General features: G+C 43.2%; 1 protein-coding gene across 1 annotated transcript in view; it reads left to right on the top strand.

The window, feature by feature from the left end:
* Positions 1–17,632, top strand: part of CFAP70 (cilia and flagella associated protein 70) — a 103,384-nt gene that overhangs the window by 47,980 nt on the left and 37,772 nt on the right. The window contains exons 14-20 of the mRNA XM_082260131.1: positions 1,177–1,237; positions 5,645–5,836; positions 6,743–6,874; positions 7,022–7,147; positions 12,432–12,565; positions 13,439–13,554; positions 14,235–14,399. Of these exons, the coding sequence (XP_082116257.1) occupies positions 1,177–1,237; positions 5,645–5,836; positions 6,743–6,874; positions 7,022–7,147; positions 12,432–12,565; positions 13,439–13,554; positions 14,235–14,399 (926 nt within the window). The remainder of the gene's footprint in view (positions 1–1,176; positions 1,238–5,644; positions 5,837–6,742; positions 6,875–7,021; positions 7,148–12,431; positions 12,566–13,438; positions 13,555–14,234; positions 14,400–17,632) is intronic.

Genomic DNA, 17,632 nt, shown 5'->3' with positions numbered 1-17,632 from the left:
GCTCCTTCTCCTCCCACCCCTCTCCTCCTGTGTGTGCACTGCAGGAAGTGTAAAGTCCAGCAGCTGAATGATCAAATTTACACATCCCGCCATGCACACAGGAGGAGAAGGAGCATATCACAGGAACATATCAAGGGAAGACTCCGTCCCACGGGAACATATCAAGGGAACACTCAGTCCCACGGGAACACTCACTCCCACTACCCAATGATGTGAACATGGCCCAAGTGAAGTACTCCATCCACTAATTTGCTTTTGGTGCCTCCAAGTCTACACCACCCTGCTCTCTGTTAAAGTTGGCACACGCTTACTCTCTGACATCTGGTCAAGTGGGCACCCTTCTTACTAGGTTCTAACCCATCTGTTGTCAACTTATGAGCTAAAAGGGGCCGTTAAAGGCAGCCCCTGACATCAACAAAAGGGCCATGCAAAATTTTCTAAATATGTAAAGCTTGAAAGGACTTCAGAACCTGCAGACTTAATAGAGGTATTGAGGGTCAGAAGACAAAACAAAACTGGTGACATGTTACATGAGGCTAGTAGAGAGTAATGCTATTACTCTAATCAATGTTCCCATTAAAGACTGCCGAGGTCCAAGGTCTGAGGTTAGAACCCTGGTGCCCAACCTGCGACCCAAGGACCGCATGTGCCCTTTGGTATGTGATGTGCGGTCCTTGGGCCACTGGTTGGACACCAGGGATCTAGCCTATCCATACTCTATCCAAAAACAATAAAACATTAACACAAAAAAAATGTCTATAGATATACTTTAAAGTCTGTACATGAAATGTAGAAATGACTTGCTATGGGCATTTGCACTTTTATACATATACATTTTTACAATTTCATATCTTAGTCTTCGAGTGTAGAGAGCAGTCAGTGTATTGGGGACACAAAACCTACCACACAGCTCCACATCTGCTAATTCCCTTCCACCAGTGTTTACGACCAGCAGACCTCAGCGTCGGATAACAGCTGCCAATTTATAACTATATCTGTCTCACTCTCAGAGTGCCCCTGAAATCTGTGATCAGCCTGACATATGATCCTCACCAGGAAAATAATAAACCACCCAAGTGCCACCAGCCATAAAGAATGGCTGTGAATTCTGACACTTTGTAATAATATATACAAGATCATGTTCAAAGTCACACTCAATGTTGTCTCATCACACAGGGTGAAGGAGCTTGTCCCACCCCGAGCACAGCTTAACCGGCGGACAGCCAACGCCCAGAAGGTGAGGATTCGGTTTTGATGGACATAATTTATAATTCACAGCTGTGTATAGGCCATCAGTAGATGCTCCAGAGTACGTATAACTGTATTAAACAACAGAGCCCCATAATGGTTGACATTTTTCTTAAAGGATAAGTAAACTTTAAGACAGAGTGCACTTATCCATTTTGCCCCTTTGCCCTGACCTAACCTAACCTACCTTCCCTCTCCATGGGAACCTACCGTGACCTAGTGGCAACAGTTTTGTTATATGTTTACATCCAGCAGTGTAAGTCGTAAGTGTCCTAGCCATGCATCCCCTATAGAAATCTGTGGGGCTGTAATGCGTAGGGATGGCCAAGAGGACTAAGACCTGTGGCACTGGATGTAATAAAACAGCGGATATCACGGCCATTGGATTGCGATAAGTAAGAGTCTATGGGAGGGGGCATGGCTTCCGCTGCCATGGACAGATGTGGTTAGCATGAGCTCCGTGCTCAGCCTCTAGTCCGTGGTAGTATCCTGTAATAGACCCGCGGCTCTGAAGACCCAAAGGGTGTTATAACTCTGTAGGTGGAACAAGGATCGGCAACAAACGGCTCCGGGAATATATATATATTTATATATAGGACAGGCTGGGTATGGCTAATCAGTTCATATTTTTAACATGGAATGAGTGACAGGAGTCACTTTGGGTGGGGGGCTTGTGGAACCCAGATTACTTTAGAAAGGTCGGGAAACTCCTTGTCCAGCTTCCTCAGCCCCTCTTATGTGTAAGTCACCCTGTGTCTATTAGGGACACAGGGTGCCCAAGAACCCCAGTTGGGTCTGCACTAATCAGACTCGCTGTACAACCACACTGGCCTTTCGTGTTACCCCGGTTATCTGAGTTCTATATGTGTGGTTTGTATTGAAAGAGTGAAGGGCTCTTTCACTTGGCAAAATAATATTTCTGAACAGTGTCCCTCAGGAAATATATGAAGATGAACGGTTTGACTTTTCAGATTGCTAAAATATTGCAGGAGTGTCTCATAGACCCTTGCTAGATAGTGAGGAGGGGTGGGGTTTGTTATTGTTAAGTACTTGTATTCCATTGATCTATTGTTTCTGTCTGCGTTAAGATCAACCTATTATGGGATGTATATGTGTATGTGGATTGGCTGCTAAGGGGGAGGGGTTGTCCCACAGTGTATATCTCTTTGTGCCTGTGTATGAATAAACAGTTTTATTCTGGTTGACTCCAAAACTGGTACTGTCTAGTTCTTGGGGTAACTATAGCTAGATTCACGGATCTCATGTTCCAGAGCTTAGGAAGCAGCTTCTTGGCGGAGATACCCAGTCAGGGTGTCCGAAGGCCGTCACAGAATGTAAGAGGCCTTCGGATAACATTGAAGTGTAATCAAGTATTTTCTATCATACATAAGTCCCAGGCTAAAATATTATGTTTGCAAGAAATGCACATGATCAAAGAGCATTTTGACTATTTTAAAAAACCATGGGTTCACTGGTCATGCCATACAATATATTCGAGGGGTGTCACATTAATGGTACACCGGACTGTATCTAGGGAATGTATGCGGGTTAAAAGAGACCCGGATGGAAGATATATATTTGTGTATGCTAGGTTGTATGCATTACTATTTGTAATCATAGGACTTTATAACCCTCCCCTGGCTAACATAAAGGTGTTAAAGGAAGCTGTGTTATTGATGTCGCAATACCCAGATGCCCATGTTATATCTATGGGAGATTTTAATATGTTAATGGACTCTGTTCTAGATAGATATGGAAAGTCTCCCAGGGATCAAGTAGGGGGAATGGGCATTCTTGGGAAATTTGTTAAAGAGGTTGGCTGGGTAGACATATGGAAGATGAAGAACACCCATACTGGAGCATATTCCTGTTCGGTAAGAGATGTTTGTCTAGGATAGATTTAATACTGGGGAGTGAGAAAATAATACCATTAGTAGACTCAATTGCTTACCTTCCCCAGGGGGTATCGGATCATGGTATGCAAGTTAACAATATGCCCCATGGGAAGATGCCCAGGGTGGAGAGTACATTCTTATCGGTTGTCTCAGATAGGAGCCAATAATAGGATAGTAGATTAATTGAAGGTGTTTTTGGAGGCCCATGGAGAGTTCCAGATGGACAGGATCTCATGGGACCTTCTTAAGGCATATGTAAGGGGGGCCTGGAGGTCTACAAATGCATATATAAAATGGGATATTAGGAAAGCGGAGGAGGAGCTAGCACGGGCATGTGCCCAAGCAGAGGCGGATTTTATAACTAATAATTCAAATTTTAATCAGCAAAGATGGGAAAGTCCTTATCGCCAGTATATTTTTCATTTAGTTGCTAATGCTAAAGGTAGCCTTTTTATTTCAAAAACAGAAACATTTGGAGCAGGGAGATCAGTCAGGCAATTTATCAGAATTTTTAGTAAAACAGCAAACACACACCTCAGTAATCTCCAAAATAAGAATGGAGAATTCTCCATAGAATAAAACCCTGACCCTGCTCTATCCAAAACAAATTAAAACAAAATTGCTGGGGTTTGGATTTATCTCTGTTATTTTAAATCTAATGCACACTTAGGAGTTAAAATACACTATATTGTCAAAAGTATGGAGACTACTGCCTTTACATGCACATGAACTCTAATGGCATCCCAGTCTTAGTCCGTAGGGTTCAATATTGAGTTGGCCCACCCTTTGCAGCTATAACAGCTTCAACTCTTCTGGGAAGGCTGTCCACAAGGTTTAGGAGTGTGTCTATGGGAATGTTTGACCATTCTTCCAGAAGCGCATCTGTGAGGTCAGGCACTGATGTTGGAGAGAAGGCCTAGCTCGCAGTCTCCGCTCTAATTCATCCAAAAGGTATTCTGTCGGGTTGAGGACAGGACTCTGTGCAGGCCAGTCAAGTTCCTCCACCCCAAACTTGCACATCCATACTACTGTATATTGGCAAAAGTATTGGACCATCCCTCCAAAACATTTGGTGGAGAGGGGATTATGGTGTGGGGTTGTTTATCAAGGGTTGGACTTGGCCCCTTAGTTCCAGTGAAGGGAACTCTTAAGGCTTCAGCATACCAAGATATTTTGGACAATTTCATGCTCCCAACTTTGTGGGAACAGTTTGGGGATGGCCCCTTCCTGTTCCAACATGACTGCCCACCAGTGCAAAATGCAAGGTCCATAAAAACATGGATGAGCGAGTTTGGGGGGGTCCTAACTAGGGATGTAACGATATCGAAGATATCGCGATATCGTATCGTCGTGGTCGCCTCGATATCGTCGTGGTTGGGTTACAATATTAAAAAGGACAGGTGTCCGTCAAAAAGCAAGAGGAATAAACACAGTCCCGCGGAACAAATCATTGTTAACTACATAGACCAGAGTTTAAGGATTTTTTTTACTGTTTTTTTTTTTTTTTTTTTTTTTCTTGCAATGTAGATATTTTGATCTTTCTGATGAAAAACGTGAACATAAGCTAAATGATAGGTCAGTGTTTTTTTTAAAGGCTTTTTGACTGACTATTTAATTTAGGTTTAAGTTATGTTCCTAAATACCAGTTTTAAAAGGCTGCCTTTATTTGCCTTGCACATTTAAACCTGACTTAACTTGATCTTTGTTTGCACTTAAAGGGAATTGCCTATTGTTTGTTTACAATTGTTCTAGCTGCTTCTTAACTTGAACATTGCACAGAAGAATCAGTTATGCAACCAAATATTACTATACAGAATATTGATGTTCCTGACTACAACTTGCACTTTAAAAGCACTATGTGATCAGTGTTTTATGTTGTCATGGATCCATAAATACAACAATAAATTGCCTGTTGACTGGCAAAAGCAGAATAAATGTCGGTATTTTTTCGCTATTATCATCACAAACACTATCATGAGCTATTTAACAATACCATGAGATTTTCCACAATATCGCAATAAATATCGTACCGTGAGGTCAATATCGAAATTGTATCGTACCGTGAGATTTTGATATCGTTACATCCCTAGTCCTAACCTCAACCTCAACTCGTCCAACATCAGTGCCTGACCTCACAAATGCACTTCTGGAAGAATGATCAAACATTTCCATAGACACACTCCTAAACCTTGTGGACAGCCTTCCCAGAAGAGTTGAAGCTGTTATAGCTGCAAAGGGTTGGCCAACTCAATATTGAACCCTACGGACTAAGACTGGGATGCCATTAGAGTTCATGTGCATGTAAAGGCAGTAGTCTCCATACTCATGTGCATGTAAAGGAGGCATTCCAGTACTTTTTACAATATAGTGTATATTATAAGGTATCAGCATGGGATAGGTGGATAAAAATGTAAAAAGCATGTTTGCATTTCCATTGTGTATTTAACTGCTTGTCTTGAGTTCCTCTTTAACCATCCCTTGTGTCTCTCTGAATTCTGCAGGCAGTTGCTGACTTTCAGAGCCAGGTCACCAGCATAACAAAGGCCATTTTGGAGGAATACTGCGATCTGTTCGGTCAGCAAGCTGCCAGCGGGGTGGAGGTGGATCCCCAAGTTCTAGAAGAACAGAAATGTCAACTCAACTATGAGTTAAACTGCTCCGGAAAATACTTTGCTTTCAAGGAACAAATCAAGGTAGAAACAGTAGAAATAAGAGGAACAGAGTTTGACAAGGGGGTTATTCTCCGTACCCTGATACATGTGAAAGCCAAGAAGCCTTTTTTAATGCTGATTTTCCTTCCCTGATTCATCTCTTTACCTTCATCATCATACTAATGAAATTTTATACAAAACCTTTCAATTTTTTTTAAACATTTCCCTAGCACTTGGAACCAGTGTTATCATCACTAGTTATCTTTGCTTCCCTCTGCAATGCAGACAGATAAAAGCTGGAAGGAGAGGCTGTAATTATTTCCTGGAAACAGCAGACCTCTCTAGGTTATGCCTAGGATGCTGCGCCTCCATGATTGAAAGATTTGAAAGATCTAGATGATACTGGATGTCCTTAAGCCAAAAAATGAGCTATATCTACCGTAACTTGCTGCAGCTTCTAATGCACATTGTGGCTACTTGATTGGTAGGGATGGCGTCATCCTGCACGTGCACAAAAGAATAAGTCATTCAGGCACAACCGAAAGTGTGCCAGGAATGCACTCTGAGATACGCATGTACATTTGGTAGCTAACTGTGAGCAGGCAGGTACGTTTGTATTATTAATTTAATAGTGCTGCCCATGCCCTTTAAATTGTGCAAAATTCTACAAAGTAATGAGTCAAATCACATTAGATCATATCAACCAAAATCATAGAAATAATTAATTCCCCATAAAATATTAAATAGATCTTATTTAAATATATACTTGTGAACACCTAACTGTAAGCTTCTGGTCCCCTGATGATGTCAATTCTGATGAAATGCGTTGGTCGGGGCTTAACGATCTGTTGTCATTGAGCACTCTGATCAGCGCAGCACCATCTTTGTTTAGAAATTAATTAATTAAAATGTTTTCAAGATATAAGCATGATGAAATCTTTTGTGTAGCACGCAGTAGTGAAGATTGTCAGGGAGAAGTACCTGAGGACCACAGCTTTCGAGGACCGTGACCAGCTGCAGGCATTCCTGAGTGAGCTGTACATTTACCTGGTGGACCAGATGCACATTGCTCTGAACAAGGTAAGAAACACCGAGCTCTGAGAAGTCTAACATATGGGAAGAAGGGAACATAGACATTTACATTGGTTTACACCAGGTTTTCCAAAAGTTTGGGAGGACGTCCATTCATTTGGCAATGGGTGAGCCTCTGTTTCTTCCATCCCCTAGACTCTATTTGATGACAAAGAAGAGCCGCCCCCCGATCCTATGACAGATACGGAACAGCTGTTGCGATTTGCCAAGGAAGCAGAGATGAATGAAGATTATAATCTAGCTGAGATGTATTATAAGGAGGTAAGGAAATGCTTTGTATGTGTAATAATTTACAATATTCTGCAGCTATTTGCGAAGAACAGAGAGACATTGACATTGGGCACCTATCCCCACCACACTCATTCAGGTCCAACTTTTTTCAAGGTCCCAGAAACCAACTAGTAAGATCTCGGGAGGAAAGCAGAGCAACCAATGGAAATCAAAACAAGTATCTCTAAACTAGGGTGCCTATTTGGCTTTCCTGGGGTGCCTTGAGCACAAGACCCAGTTTTTCCTGGATCAGAGATGGATTAGAAGTCGTTATGATGCAGTGGGGAACTCTGTTGTGATGGGAAGAATCTGATGTGATGGGGGGCTTTTATGTGATTGAGGCAGGGGCGTAACTACAGGGGTTGCAGGGGTTGCGATTGCTACCGGGCCCCATGCTCCAGGGGGCCCAGTAGCAAACCAGTGGGTGAACTTCCAGGATTGCAAAAGTCACACTTGCGACCGGGCCCTGGCATTGCACCACTGTGGGGAGGCCCAAAGATTGCAGGAAGGGAGCCCACTGCAGAACTTGTGAAAGGATCCTGCTGCGGGACCGTAATAAAAGGCCATGCAACCAGAGTAAAGAGCCCCAGGATTAGTGGGAAGAGCCCTGGGCTTGAAGGGAAGGGCCCCGGCCAGGGATCTGGGGGGGCCCTTCATGGTTTCTTGCATCGGGGCCCTGAAGGCTCTAGTTACGCCTCTGGATTGAGGGTCTCTGGCTATGGTGATGGGGGGGGGCTTTGATGTATAGGGGGGAATTTGATGTGCTGGGGGGACTTTAATGTGTAAGGGGACCTCTAATGTAATGGGGCATCTGATGTAAAAGGGGAACAATGATGTGATGGGAGGACCTCTGATGGAAATGGGTCCATCTGTTGTGAAGTTCATTTTCATCATGTGGTTGTGTGCATCATCCAAGGCTCAGGTTTCCCATTGATAAGTAACATTTGCATTTTAGACTGGGGTGCCTTAAAATTTTGTATACTTTTTAAATCGTGCCACAACTCAAAAAGTTGAGAAATGCTGATCTGAACAAACATGGGGAGAACTTACACAATCCATACAGGTTCTTGGTTGGAACTGAACCTTAGGCACCATTGCTAAAGGCCACAGTGCTAACCACTGGAGTGGACATCTAGAGAATTCTATAAGCTGTGGTTTGGCTGAATTTTCTAAAATCTCTCCTGGCAGTCCTTCTTGACAAAATGATGGGGCCAAAAAATAAAAAGATTTGGACGAGGACTTGAAAAAAGCAGTTCTTAGCAGCCCTGGAAGCCCTTACAAAAATCGACCATGGGTACTAAGATAGAAGGATGACTACACTGAACCTCCTCACACACACCATAAGAAATAAGAGGAAATCAAAGTTAAAATTATTCAAGGTTATGGCGCCAGCAGTTTGCGCAGAGCTTTAAACTATATCAAGGTGCAAGTGCTATAAATACTCGCGCCAGTGTGGTAAAAATAAATGTGTATGGGGGTAAACAAGACTGCAGCTACCTCACAATCACAAATTTAAAAAGTACTGTATGAATATCTTGAAGCTATGCTCCAATTAAGCAGCGCAATTCTTGCCATACAAATAAAGGTGCATATATATTTAAAGTGCTATGATGACATAAAATGCTCTTAAAATGATACCAATCCTAATAGAAAGTGAATATGTAATACCAAAAATAAATTAATATATTAAAGTGCTCTGTGGTAATTCATATAAACATACGTATACAAATAAATATAATTTGTATGTGAAAAACATCAATCAATAAAAAGTGCTTTGTGCTCTGTGCAGCTTCAATTGATCACTCAATAAATCAGTGCAAAAAGTCCAATATTATCCCAGTGAGGTATTCACAACCATGCAGGGGAACAGTGGTGGTGGGTATCTCCTATTCACTCATGCAGGTATGGCTAGAATTCAAGCTTCCGAAGACATCACGTGATGACGAAACATGTTAAGCTGACACGCACGCCGCCTCACTGTGAAGTTTAGCTGGAACGCATGCCGTTTGCCAGAGCAATAACCAGGAAGGAACGACGTGACTTGAATCCAGAACAGTCTGATATCTCCAGCGATCCGGTAAAGTGCATAAAGCTTCTCAGTATAATGCTACATAGGCATTAATGGATTTACTGTTTTGTATGAGCTCGCATTTTAACCTATAATAAAAAGGAATGATTATTTAAAATACTACACAATGAGAAGTCCCTTGTCTCTCTCCTAATATCCACTTCGAGAAATACAGGTGACCCCAGATTGAGGTAAAGTGGAAGAGAGGACCACCCATCAGCTAAATATTAGCAAAAAGCGTGTAGGATCCAGGTTGCCATAAGGTAACAGGGATCATATCCCTCTGGTAAGCTTGAATTCTGGCCATACCTGCATGAGTGAATAGGAGATACCCACCACCACTGTTCCCCTGCATGGTCGTGAATACCTCACTGGAATAATATTGGACTTTTTGCACTGATTTATTGAGTAATCAATTGAAGCTGCACAGAGCACAAAGCACTTTTTATTGATTGATGTGTTTCACATACAAATTATATTTATTTGTATACGTATGTAAAAACAGGTGCATACATATAATAAATCACATGCATACACTAACAGCGCTATGATTAGTCACATAGTCCATCCTGTGACATATTAAATATAGTCCAGCTTGCTGGTATAATCTGCAATCTTAAAGTCCTTTGTGAGTATTCCAGTGCTCTGGCATAAAGGAAGTGTGAACCAGAAGGAGCCCCTTCACCACACCAGCATGCCCCCCAAGCAGTGCCCACGTACCTCACTGAGGGGTAATAAGCGCCCAACAAAGTATGCTCGGGATGGAAAGCCTCAATCTGCCAGACAAGGAACCTCTCAAGGATGACTGCTCACCACAGGAAATATACAGATCAAACCACTCAGATGTTTTTCCTAGCCCAACTCCGGACTTCTTTAGGGCTGCAGGCTGGATCACTCCATGTATGTCATTTCATGTATAAATAAAAAACGCTCATAGCGTGATTCCATACACATGCAATTTGATAAAATAAAATAAACAATATGCACTCACAAAATAAAATAATTTCAATAGCATCAAGGATAAAACAGACTGTGGTCCCGGACCGGGCTACCTGCACGGCTCCCGCCGTCCCGTTGTGGAGCCGAAGTATCGGCTGAGAACGCCGGACGACTATCGGGTTCCGACTTCCGGGTTGGCGTGACGTCAGACGTCCGGGACGTAGGGTTGCTATGGTCACCGCGTGTCCACGCCCTAACGCGTTTCGTCATTGGCTGATTTGTATACGTATGTTTATATGAATTACCACAGAGCACTTTAATATATTAATTTATTTTTGGTATTACATATTCACTTTCTATTAGGATTGGTATTATTTTAAGAGCATTTTATGTCATTATAGCCCTTTAAATATATATGCACCTTTATTTGTATGGCAAGATATGCGCTGCTTAATTGGAGCATAGCTTCAAGATATTCATACTTTACACTATATGTTAGAGAAAATCTCTTAGGGATTTGTCACCAGAACATGTGTCCTTGTTGGAAAGTCTACTCTCACCTCTTGTTCCAGTCTTGTTCCGGTGACAGTGACCACCAGGTCAAATGGAGAGGGTAGACAAAGAAATTGATGAAATAATCCATTAGTGCAATCTATCCACCATCATAGCCTTGTCCCAACTGCAGAGAGGTCCCCAGATTATAGTGCTACAGAATTATAGTTCAATTCAGAAATAGTCAGCATTTAAGAGGGGCTTTGTGATGGGTTAGAATTGGCACCAAGAGCACATGTCCCTGCCCCGCTTCTGTCCTTTTGCTAGAACACTATCCCTCCTGCTGAGACTGAACCCTCCATCATATTGTGCACACTCCATGCCAGAGGCCTCCACACACTATTCCCGGCCATTATCTTTTACATCCCAAGGAAGGAATGTCCGTACGAATGAGTAGATTTTCTGGACATTACTGATGGAATTCAGGAAAAGGTATACCAGTTACATTACAAGGACATATATTCCAGAGTTACTTGACATTACACAGTCAATCACATTTAGTGGACGGTCCATAGTAGACACGCATGAAAGCATATTCAGCACTTTAAGCATCCATCTCTCTTTAACAGTCTCTCCTTCCACCATCTTCCATCTTCGGAATTCACATGCATGGGCTTTCTGAAGACACCTCCTTCATAAGTACACATCGCCCAGGACCCTCCAGAGGAGACGCCTCCCTCAGGGAACTCTTGGCCTGGCCTAAAAGGTCTTTTGCGGTCCACCCTAGCCCTGGCTCTCCTGGGTGCATGTCTACTCTATCTTGGCCTCCTGCCTTTTACAGGGCCTCCACATGCTGGTTACATATGTGCTGGTGTGGGGTGTTTGGCTCCCATGCCCCAAGTTTACAAGGGTCCATCCCAACCTGGTTTAAATATGGGCACTGACTCACCCATGACATCACTGCAGAGGGCGCTACCTTAGGGTCTAGTGTACTTGATACCTACTGTAACCAGACACTACCCTGGCACAGAGCCACCTAGTGGTAGACTAGCTAACTGCACTTGCCTACAAGCACACCACCTATACACCTGAAATGTTTAATGAGGCCATAATACAACAATTGTATAACAAACATTTGTGGGAAAAGCTTTTCTTACAATTTTTCTATTGCACTTGTTGCATTATTGCCTCTAGAAAATTTATGAGCTTTATTTTAACTGCTTCTAACAGTTTCCTGCTCTATCTGAAACTAAGAAAAATAAGTTTTGGCTTTAAATAAACTTTCAAAGTAAAAAGTGATGTCGTCAACATTAACTACTTTAAATCCTTATGCTGCTAGCATGAGTAAAAAGATAGGAACGTATAATATATTTACTTGTCTTAAGTATTTTTTTTATATTTCTTTCCTGGTTTCTGGCCTAGGACAAAATGATGCCATATATCCCAGGGGTCTTCAGGAGGGGTTTTCTCAGCTAAGCACACCTTCCTGCCTGAGCTGAGGGCAGTTGGATTCCAAGAAGTAAATGCTACATGAATCATCTGCCCATCAAAATGGCCACGCCTTAAAATGCAGGGATGGGGGAGGGGTGATGTTTTCAGTTTGTGGGCCTCAGACATAGTGGAGTTCCACTTTAAGAACCCCCATATTTGTATGGTGCCATGCATTTTTCCTAGTATAAAAATCAGAGTGTATGTCAATTAGCATCTTCGTTTCCAGTTTATCTGATTAGTGAGAGCCATATACATGTCCCTTCTGTTTTTGTCATTCCTCTGTAGAGATTGGCTCGTGATCGTCAGTCTCCTGATCACTGGTTGGAGTATGGAAGTTTCAGCCTTTTGGTTGGTGATATTATCAAAGCTCGTCAATGCTTCCAGGAGGCCTTGCTTCTAAACCGGCAACATTTACACAGGTAATCAACACTCCAGAGCAACCACCGTCTGAATAGATAACCCACATGACTAAGGCACCCCAGATGTAATTAGGACAATACCATAACCCTTATCCCAAACCCCTTAAATACACTTCCTGCAATAAATACACGGACACCATTATTGGAGTAAAATTGGCCAACGTGGCCATTTATTAACCAATAACAAAAATATATATAACACGTTCCTTAGAAAAGGAACCAAAATAGTATAATAAAAGATAACCTAAGGTTGCCGAACTTTGGAGGTCCCAAATAACAAGTACCATTTTTGTATCTGTGTAACTCTTAACTGTCCCCAGCCTCAGCACCGGCTCGGGGACGACCTCAACACACAGCAGATACCTCCCAATTTAAAATACCAGTTAACCCATCTATTAACTGGTATTCCCCAGGTGACTCCATACCTTAGATGGGTCCCTCAGCTGCTAAGTACAGCAGGTTTTAACAGAAACACCTCCAAAGACCCAACCATACAATCAATAACAAGCACATGAAACGGACATTCCAATGTAGGGGCGGGCGGGCGGGCGGGAATGCTCCTCCACCCACGCTGAAACTGCTGCCCGGGAAAGACTGCAGTGAGCTAACTCCCCCCTCTGCAGCCCCTCCCTTATCTAACCTTGGCCAATAGCAGAAAACCCCCATGACTGCCTAACTTTTTTTAACCCCTGCTAGGCTAATTCCCCTGTTGGCCCAGTCATGCTAGACCTTCACTTATTTATTCGATATTTTGCTCCGGGCTGTACTTTCTTCTCATTTTGTGTGTTCAAGGGCCCTTCGAATAATCATGTATGTCTGTCCTCTAGTGGCTGGGGTGTGCACATGTGGTAATACTATTTCTTCTATGTTCAGTTTGCTCCTGTGTGGTATAGTTGCTGTTCTGCTGAATAACAATGAGGAAGCCGAGGTGTTTTTTGAAAACGCAACTTGTGTTCACCCGAGCAGTGTCTTGGCTTGGACGGTGCTAGGTATGTACATGTTTTTTTTCCAAAGACACGCTTCTAAATCTTATGGAAAGTCTTTGCAGAGAAGTTAGGGCTTTTCGACCTGTGAAATAGGGGGAAACACAGTATTAATGCCCATGGTTTTTGAGTAGAATGCCCACCAAGCTCATACACATGTGATGGTCAGGGACTCACAAACCTTGGGATTTATAGCGTACATCAGATCATTCATCAATGGCATAGCATGGGGCGCAAAATTAGTAAGGATTTGAGGTGAGAAGGGGTGGGAGATCGGTCTGTTTGCTAAAGTTAATCTACTACTGTATGTCCTAAGGCAGTGGTCCTCAACTCCGGTCCTCAGGGCCCACTAACAGGCCAGATTTTAAGTATTATCTTCGGGAGATGCAGACTAGAGTACTGCAATCACAGAGCAGCAAATGATATCACCTGGGATGTATTTCAGTTATCTTGCAAACCTGGCCTGTTAGTGGGCCCCGAGGACCAGGGTTGAGGACCACTGTCCTAAGGCACCAATATTTTGGCATTTTTCCTTCTCTAGAAATAATAGTTCCACCAGTTTCACTTTTTTTATCTAAAATTGTTCTGGGACATTTCTCCAAGCTCTGATATATTTAGATAAATGTGGATTGGAACAGTCAGGCTTGGATGACTGACAAATACCTCCTTCTCTGTCTATCACACAGGGCTCATCTATGAGGTCCAGGGCAATGACATCCGGATGGAGATGGCCTTCTCTGAGGCTGGAAAGCTGCACCAGGCTGAACTGTCTTTGGAAAGATCAGTGGCTCATGCTGAGTCCAGAGTACCAGACAGTGGAAGGACTGCAGCTGCAGAGACCAGTGATAAAGGTAAGATACTTTTCCCCAGGTCTATTTTTCATATTTTTTTATGTCATATACTGTAAGTTTCAGCACTAAACCAATGCAAAAGTCCAAGCCTGAAGGTGGTGGCAGGCAGTGCAAGTCACAAAGTGGTGAGGGTACTGAAAGTCTAGTCCGCTGGTGGCTGCTCCTGGAGGTGGTCAGCAGGATAGCTTACTGGCTGAGAGATGGGTGTTTCAGCAGGATCACAATGAGACTCTCTAGAGGAGAAGGTGGAGCCCAGCAGTTGGCGGAATGTTGACACTCATGGTATTAAGAGATGATGCAGGATAGGACCAGGGAAAGACAGGAGGGTTGCCATGTCAAGAGCCAAGCCAAGAGCCAAGCCAAGGTCATACACTGGTGAGCAATTGGATGTAGGTTAGAGAGTCAGGGTCTGGAGCCACACCAAGGTCATACATGGGTGGTCAGTAGAGTTGGAGATAAAGGAGTGGTCAGAAGCCAAATCCAGGGTCATACAGGCTAGATCAGTAGAAGCAAGGTCCTTAAATGAGTTGAGATCACAACCAGAAATCAGGCAGGCGGATTCAGTAAAAGGAAGTCAGGATAGGCACAAGAACAGAATACACGGAAGCAGGGATCACAGACTAGCTGAAGATCATCCCAGCAACCATCTCTCACTATTCCTTACTTTAAAGCGGAACCAATCGATTTACCGGGTTTAAAAAAACAGTTACACATGCCCGTGCCAGGAATTCTAACTGTCACATTAGTTGTGCTCCCTCAAACGAACTGTCAAACTACCAAATAGCTGGTGTCATAACTGATCATAACTGATGTGCAGCATTGTGGCAGTTGAAAATCAAAAATAGGCCAAGATGGCAGCATCCTTGGCTAAAAATGGAAGGAGGGTTTATTTACGCTTTAAATAGTGCAATCAGTGCCAATTCTGGAATTGGATACACATGCAGACCTCCATGCAATGCTCCTGTGCACATTTCCAGACAAATGAGCGTGCCCACACAGGATACTAATCTAGTCTCTAGACTTTTTAGTATTTAAAGGATCCAGACCCAGGAAAAAAAAGACTTGATTTGAAGTGAATTACGAAGCAGGCTGTTGGTGTTAAACAAGCTGCCAAAACGTATGCAATCCATTCCAAATCAAGCCCACACAACCATTACACCATATTGACGTAAGGCCCAGTGATATATATTCATGGTATATATACATACATACCTTTTTACAATGGTCTCCTGACCATGAAGACATCATGGGTTCTTTCACTTTTCTGGCAGTGTTGGTGGGAGGTTGTTACTACTTTTTGAATTGTGTTCATGTAATGAGTTTTGTTCTCCATGCAGTGCAGTAATACTCTGGGTACTGATGAAGCTGCTTGAATGATGCTGCCCTTCATTTGCCCAGAATTGGAGTGCCATCTATTGGTGGAAAAAAATACTATAGGGGGCAGTTGTGGATTAAAGGGGAGTATTGCAGCAAAAGCTGACTTTTCTTTTCCTCTCTTAACCACTTTACCACCGGAGGATTTTCCTGCTAAAAGACCAGGGGTTATTTTGCGATTTTTTACTGCGTGACTTTAACGGACAATCGCGCGGTCGTGCGACGCTGTACCTAAACGAATTTCACGTCCTTTTTTTCCCACAAACAGAGCTTTCTTTTGGTGGTATTTGATCACCTGTGCGATTTTTTGATCACGCGCTATAAACAAAAAAAGAGCGTAATTTTTGCAAAAACAACAATATTTTTCACTTTTTTTTATATGAAATTCCCCCAAAAAAAAATGTAAAAATCAAAATTTTTTAAAATTTTCGGCCAATTTGTTTTACGCTACCTATGTTTGGTAAAAAAAATCGCAAAAAGCGTATTTTGATTGGTTTGCGCAAAAGTTATCGCGTTTACTAACAAAGGGAAAGATTTTTGTCATTTTTGGTGTTTTTTTTTTTAACGAGTAATGGCGGCGATCTGCGATTTTTTTTGCGGTACTGCGACATTGCGGCAGACAGATCGGACCCTTGACTGACATTTTTGACACTTTTGGGGGTACCAGTGACATTACTGCAGTAATCAGTGCTATATATATGCACTGTTACTGCAAAAATGACACTGGCAGGGAAGGGGTTAACAGTATTGGACAGGGAGGGGTTAAGTGTGTCCTAGGGGCGTGATTCTAACTGTGCAGGGACATGTCTTCTAGTGTAAAAACAAAGATCAACAGTTCTACATAGTAGAACTGTTTGATCTTCACTTTTACACAGGGAGAACTGACAGGTGGCTTGTTTACACAAGCCGCTCTGTCTTTCTCCCGCTGTACCGACGATCGTAGTGTGACCGGCGGACATCGGGTCCGCCAGTCACACTCCCGCACTCCTCCGTGAACGAGCCGAGGCGGGCGCGCGCCTCAGCGGGCGCGCGCCCGCCCGCTATTGGCTCTGGAAGGAGTGACAGGCGAGCGACGTAGACCTACGTCACTCTGCCTGGCCGGGGCCGACTGCCGCAGTATATATACTGTGCGCAGTCGGCAAGCGGTTAATTTAGGCATTTACTGTTTTTTTAGTTAGTGTTCTGCCTTGACTTTTTTGTTTGCAGGGAGACTTTTGTAATGTTTAATTGAAGTGTAGCACCCTCCTAGGTAGGTACTAGAGAGAGAAAGTATAGTTTTGAATCCTGTCTGCTTACCAGAGGAATTGCAGGTAAATCTATATTGTTCTCTGCCTACCAGAGAGCAGGATCTGTAAGTGAGGTCTGCTCATTGTGCTCAGGTGCAACTAATTCTGTCTGCAGAGTGTTTCACACTAGTCCAATAGGGAGACATGTTGGACAGTGGGAGGAAACCTGACAAATGAGTGCACAGGTGTTTGATACAGCCCTGGTGATTTGGCAGAGGAAAGTGCCTCATTGCATGCTGGGATACTGTATAAATGCCAGGAACACATTTGCTCTGGGTTTTTTTTTTTTTGGCTGGATAGTGGAGTGCCGGAGGGAGGGGGTGGCTGCCTCCTCCTTTGTAGAGGTGCCATGCTGCCCCAGGGGATCGACCTGGAGGCCTAAGGAGTGTTAGAGAAGAACTGAACCCAGAGGTCCTGTGAAGCTGACTGAAAGGGGAGACACTGGAGGATCTGATTCTGCAGTACAGTGAGTACAGATCTGTGTCAAGGGGCCTGACCTGAGGGGGGCCACTACTGCAGCTAGAAGAATCAGTGGACAGGTGTCAGGGATGCTAGCGAGTTTGCCGAAGAAAA

The sequence above is a fragment of the Pelophylax lessonae genome (assembly GCF_965119305.1).
Source record: "Pelophylax lessonae genome assembly, chromosome: 6".
NCBI classification, from domain to species: domain Eukaryota; kingdom Metazoa; phylum Chordata; class Amphibia; order Anura; family Ranidae; genus Pelophylax; species Pelophylax lessonae.
Note: the sequence above shows the minus strand (reverse complement) of the source record. Positions and strands in the feature narration are given on the sequence as shown.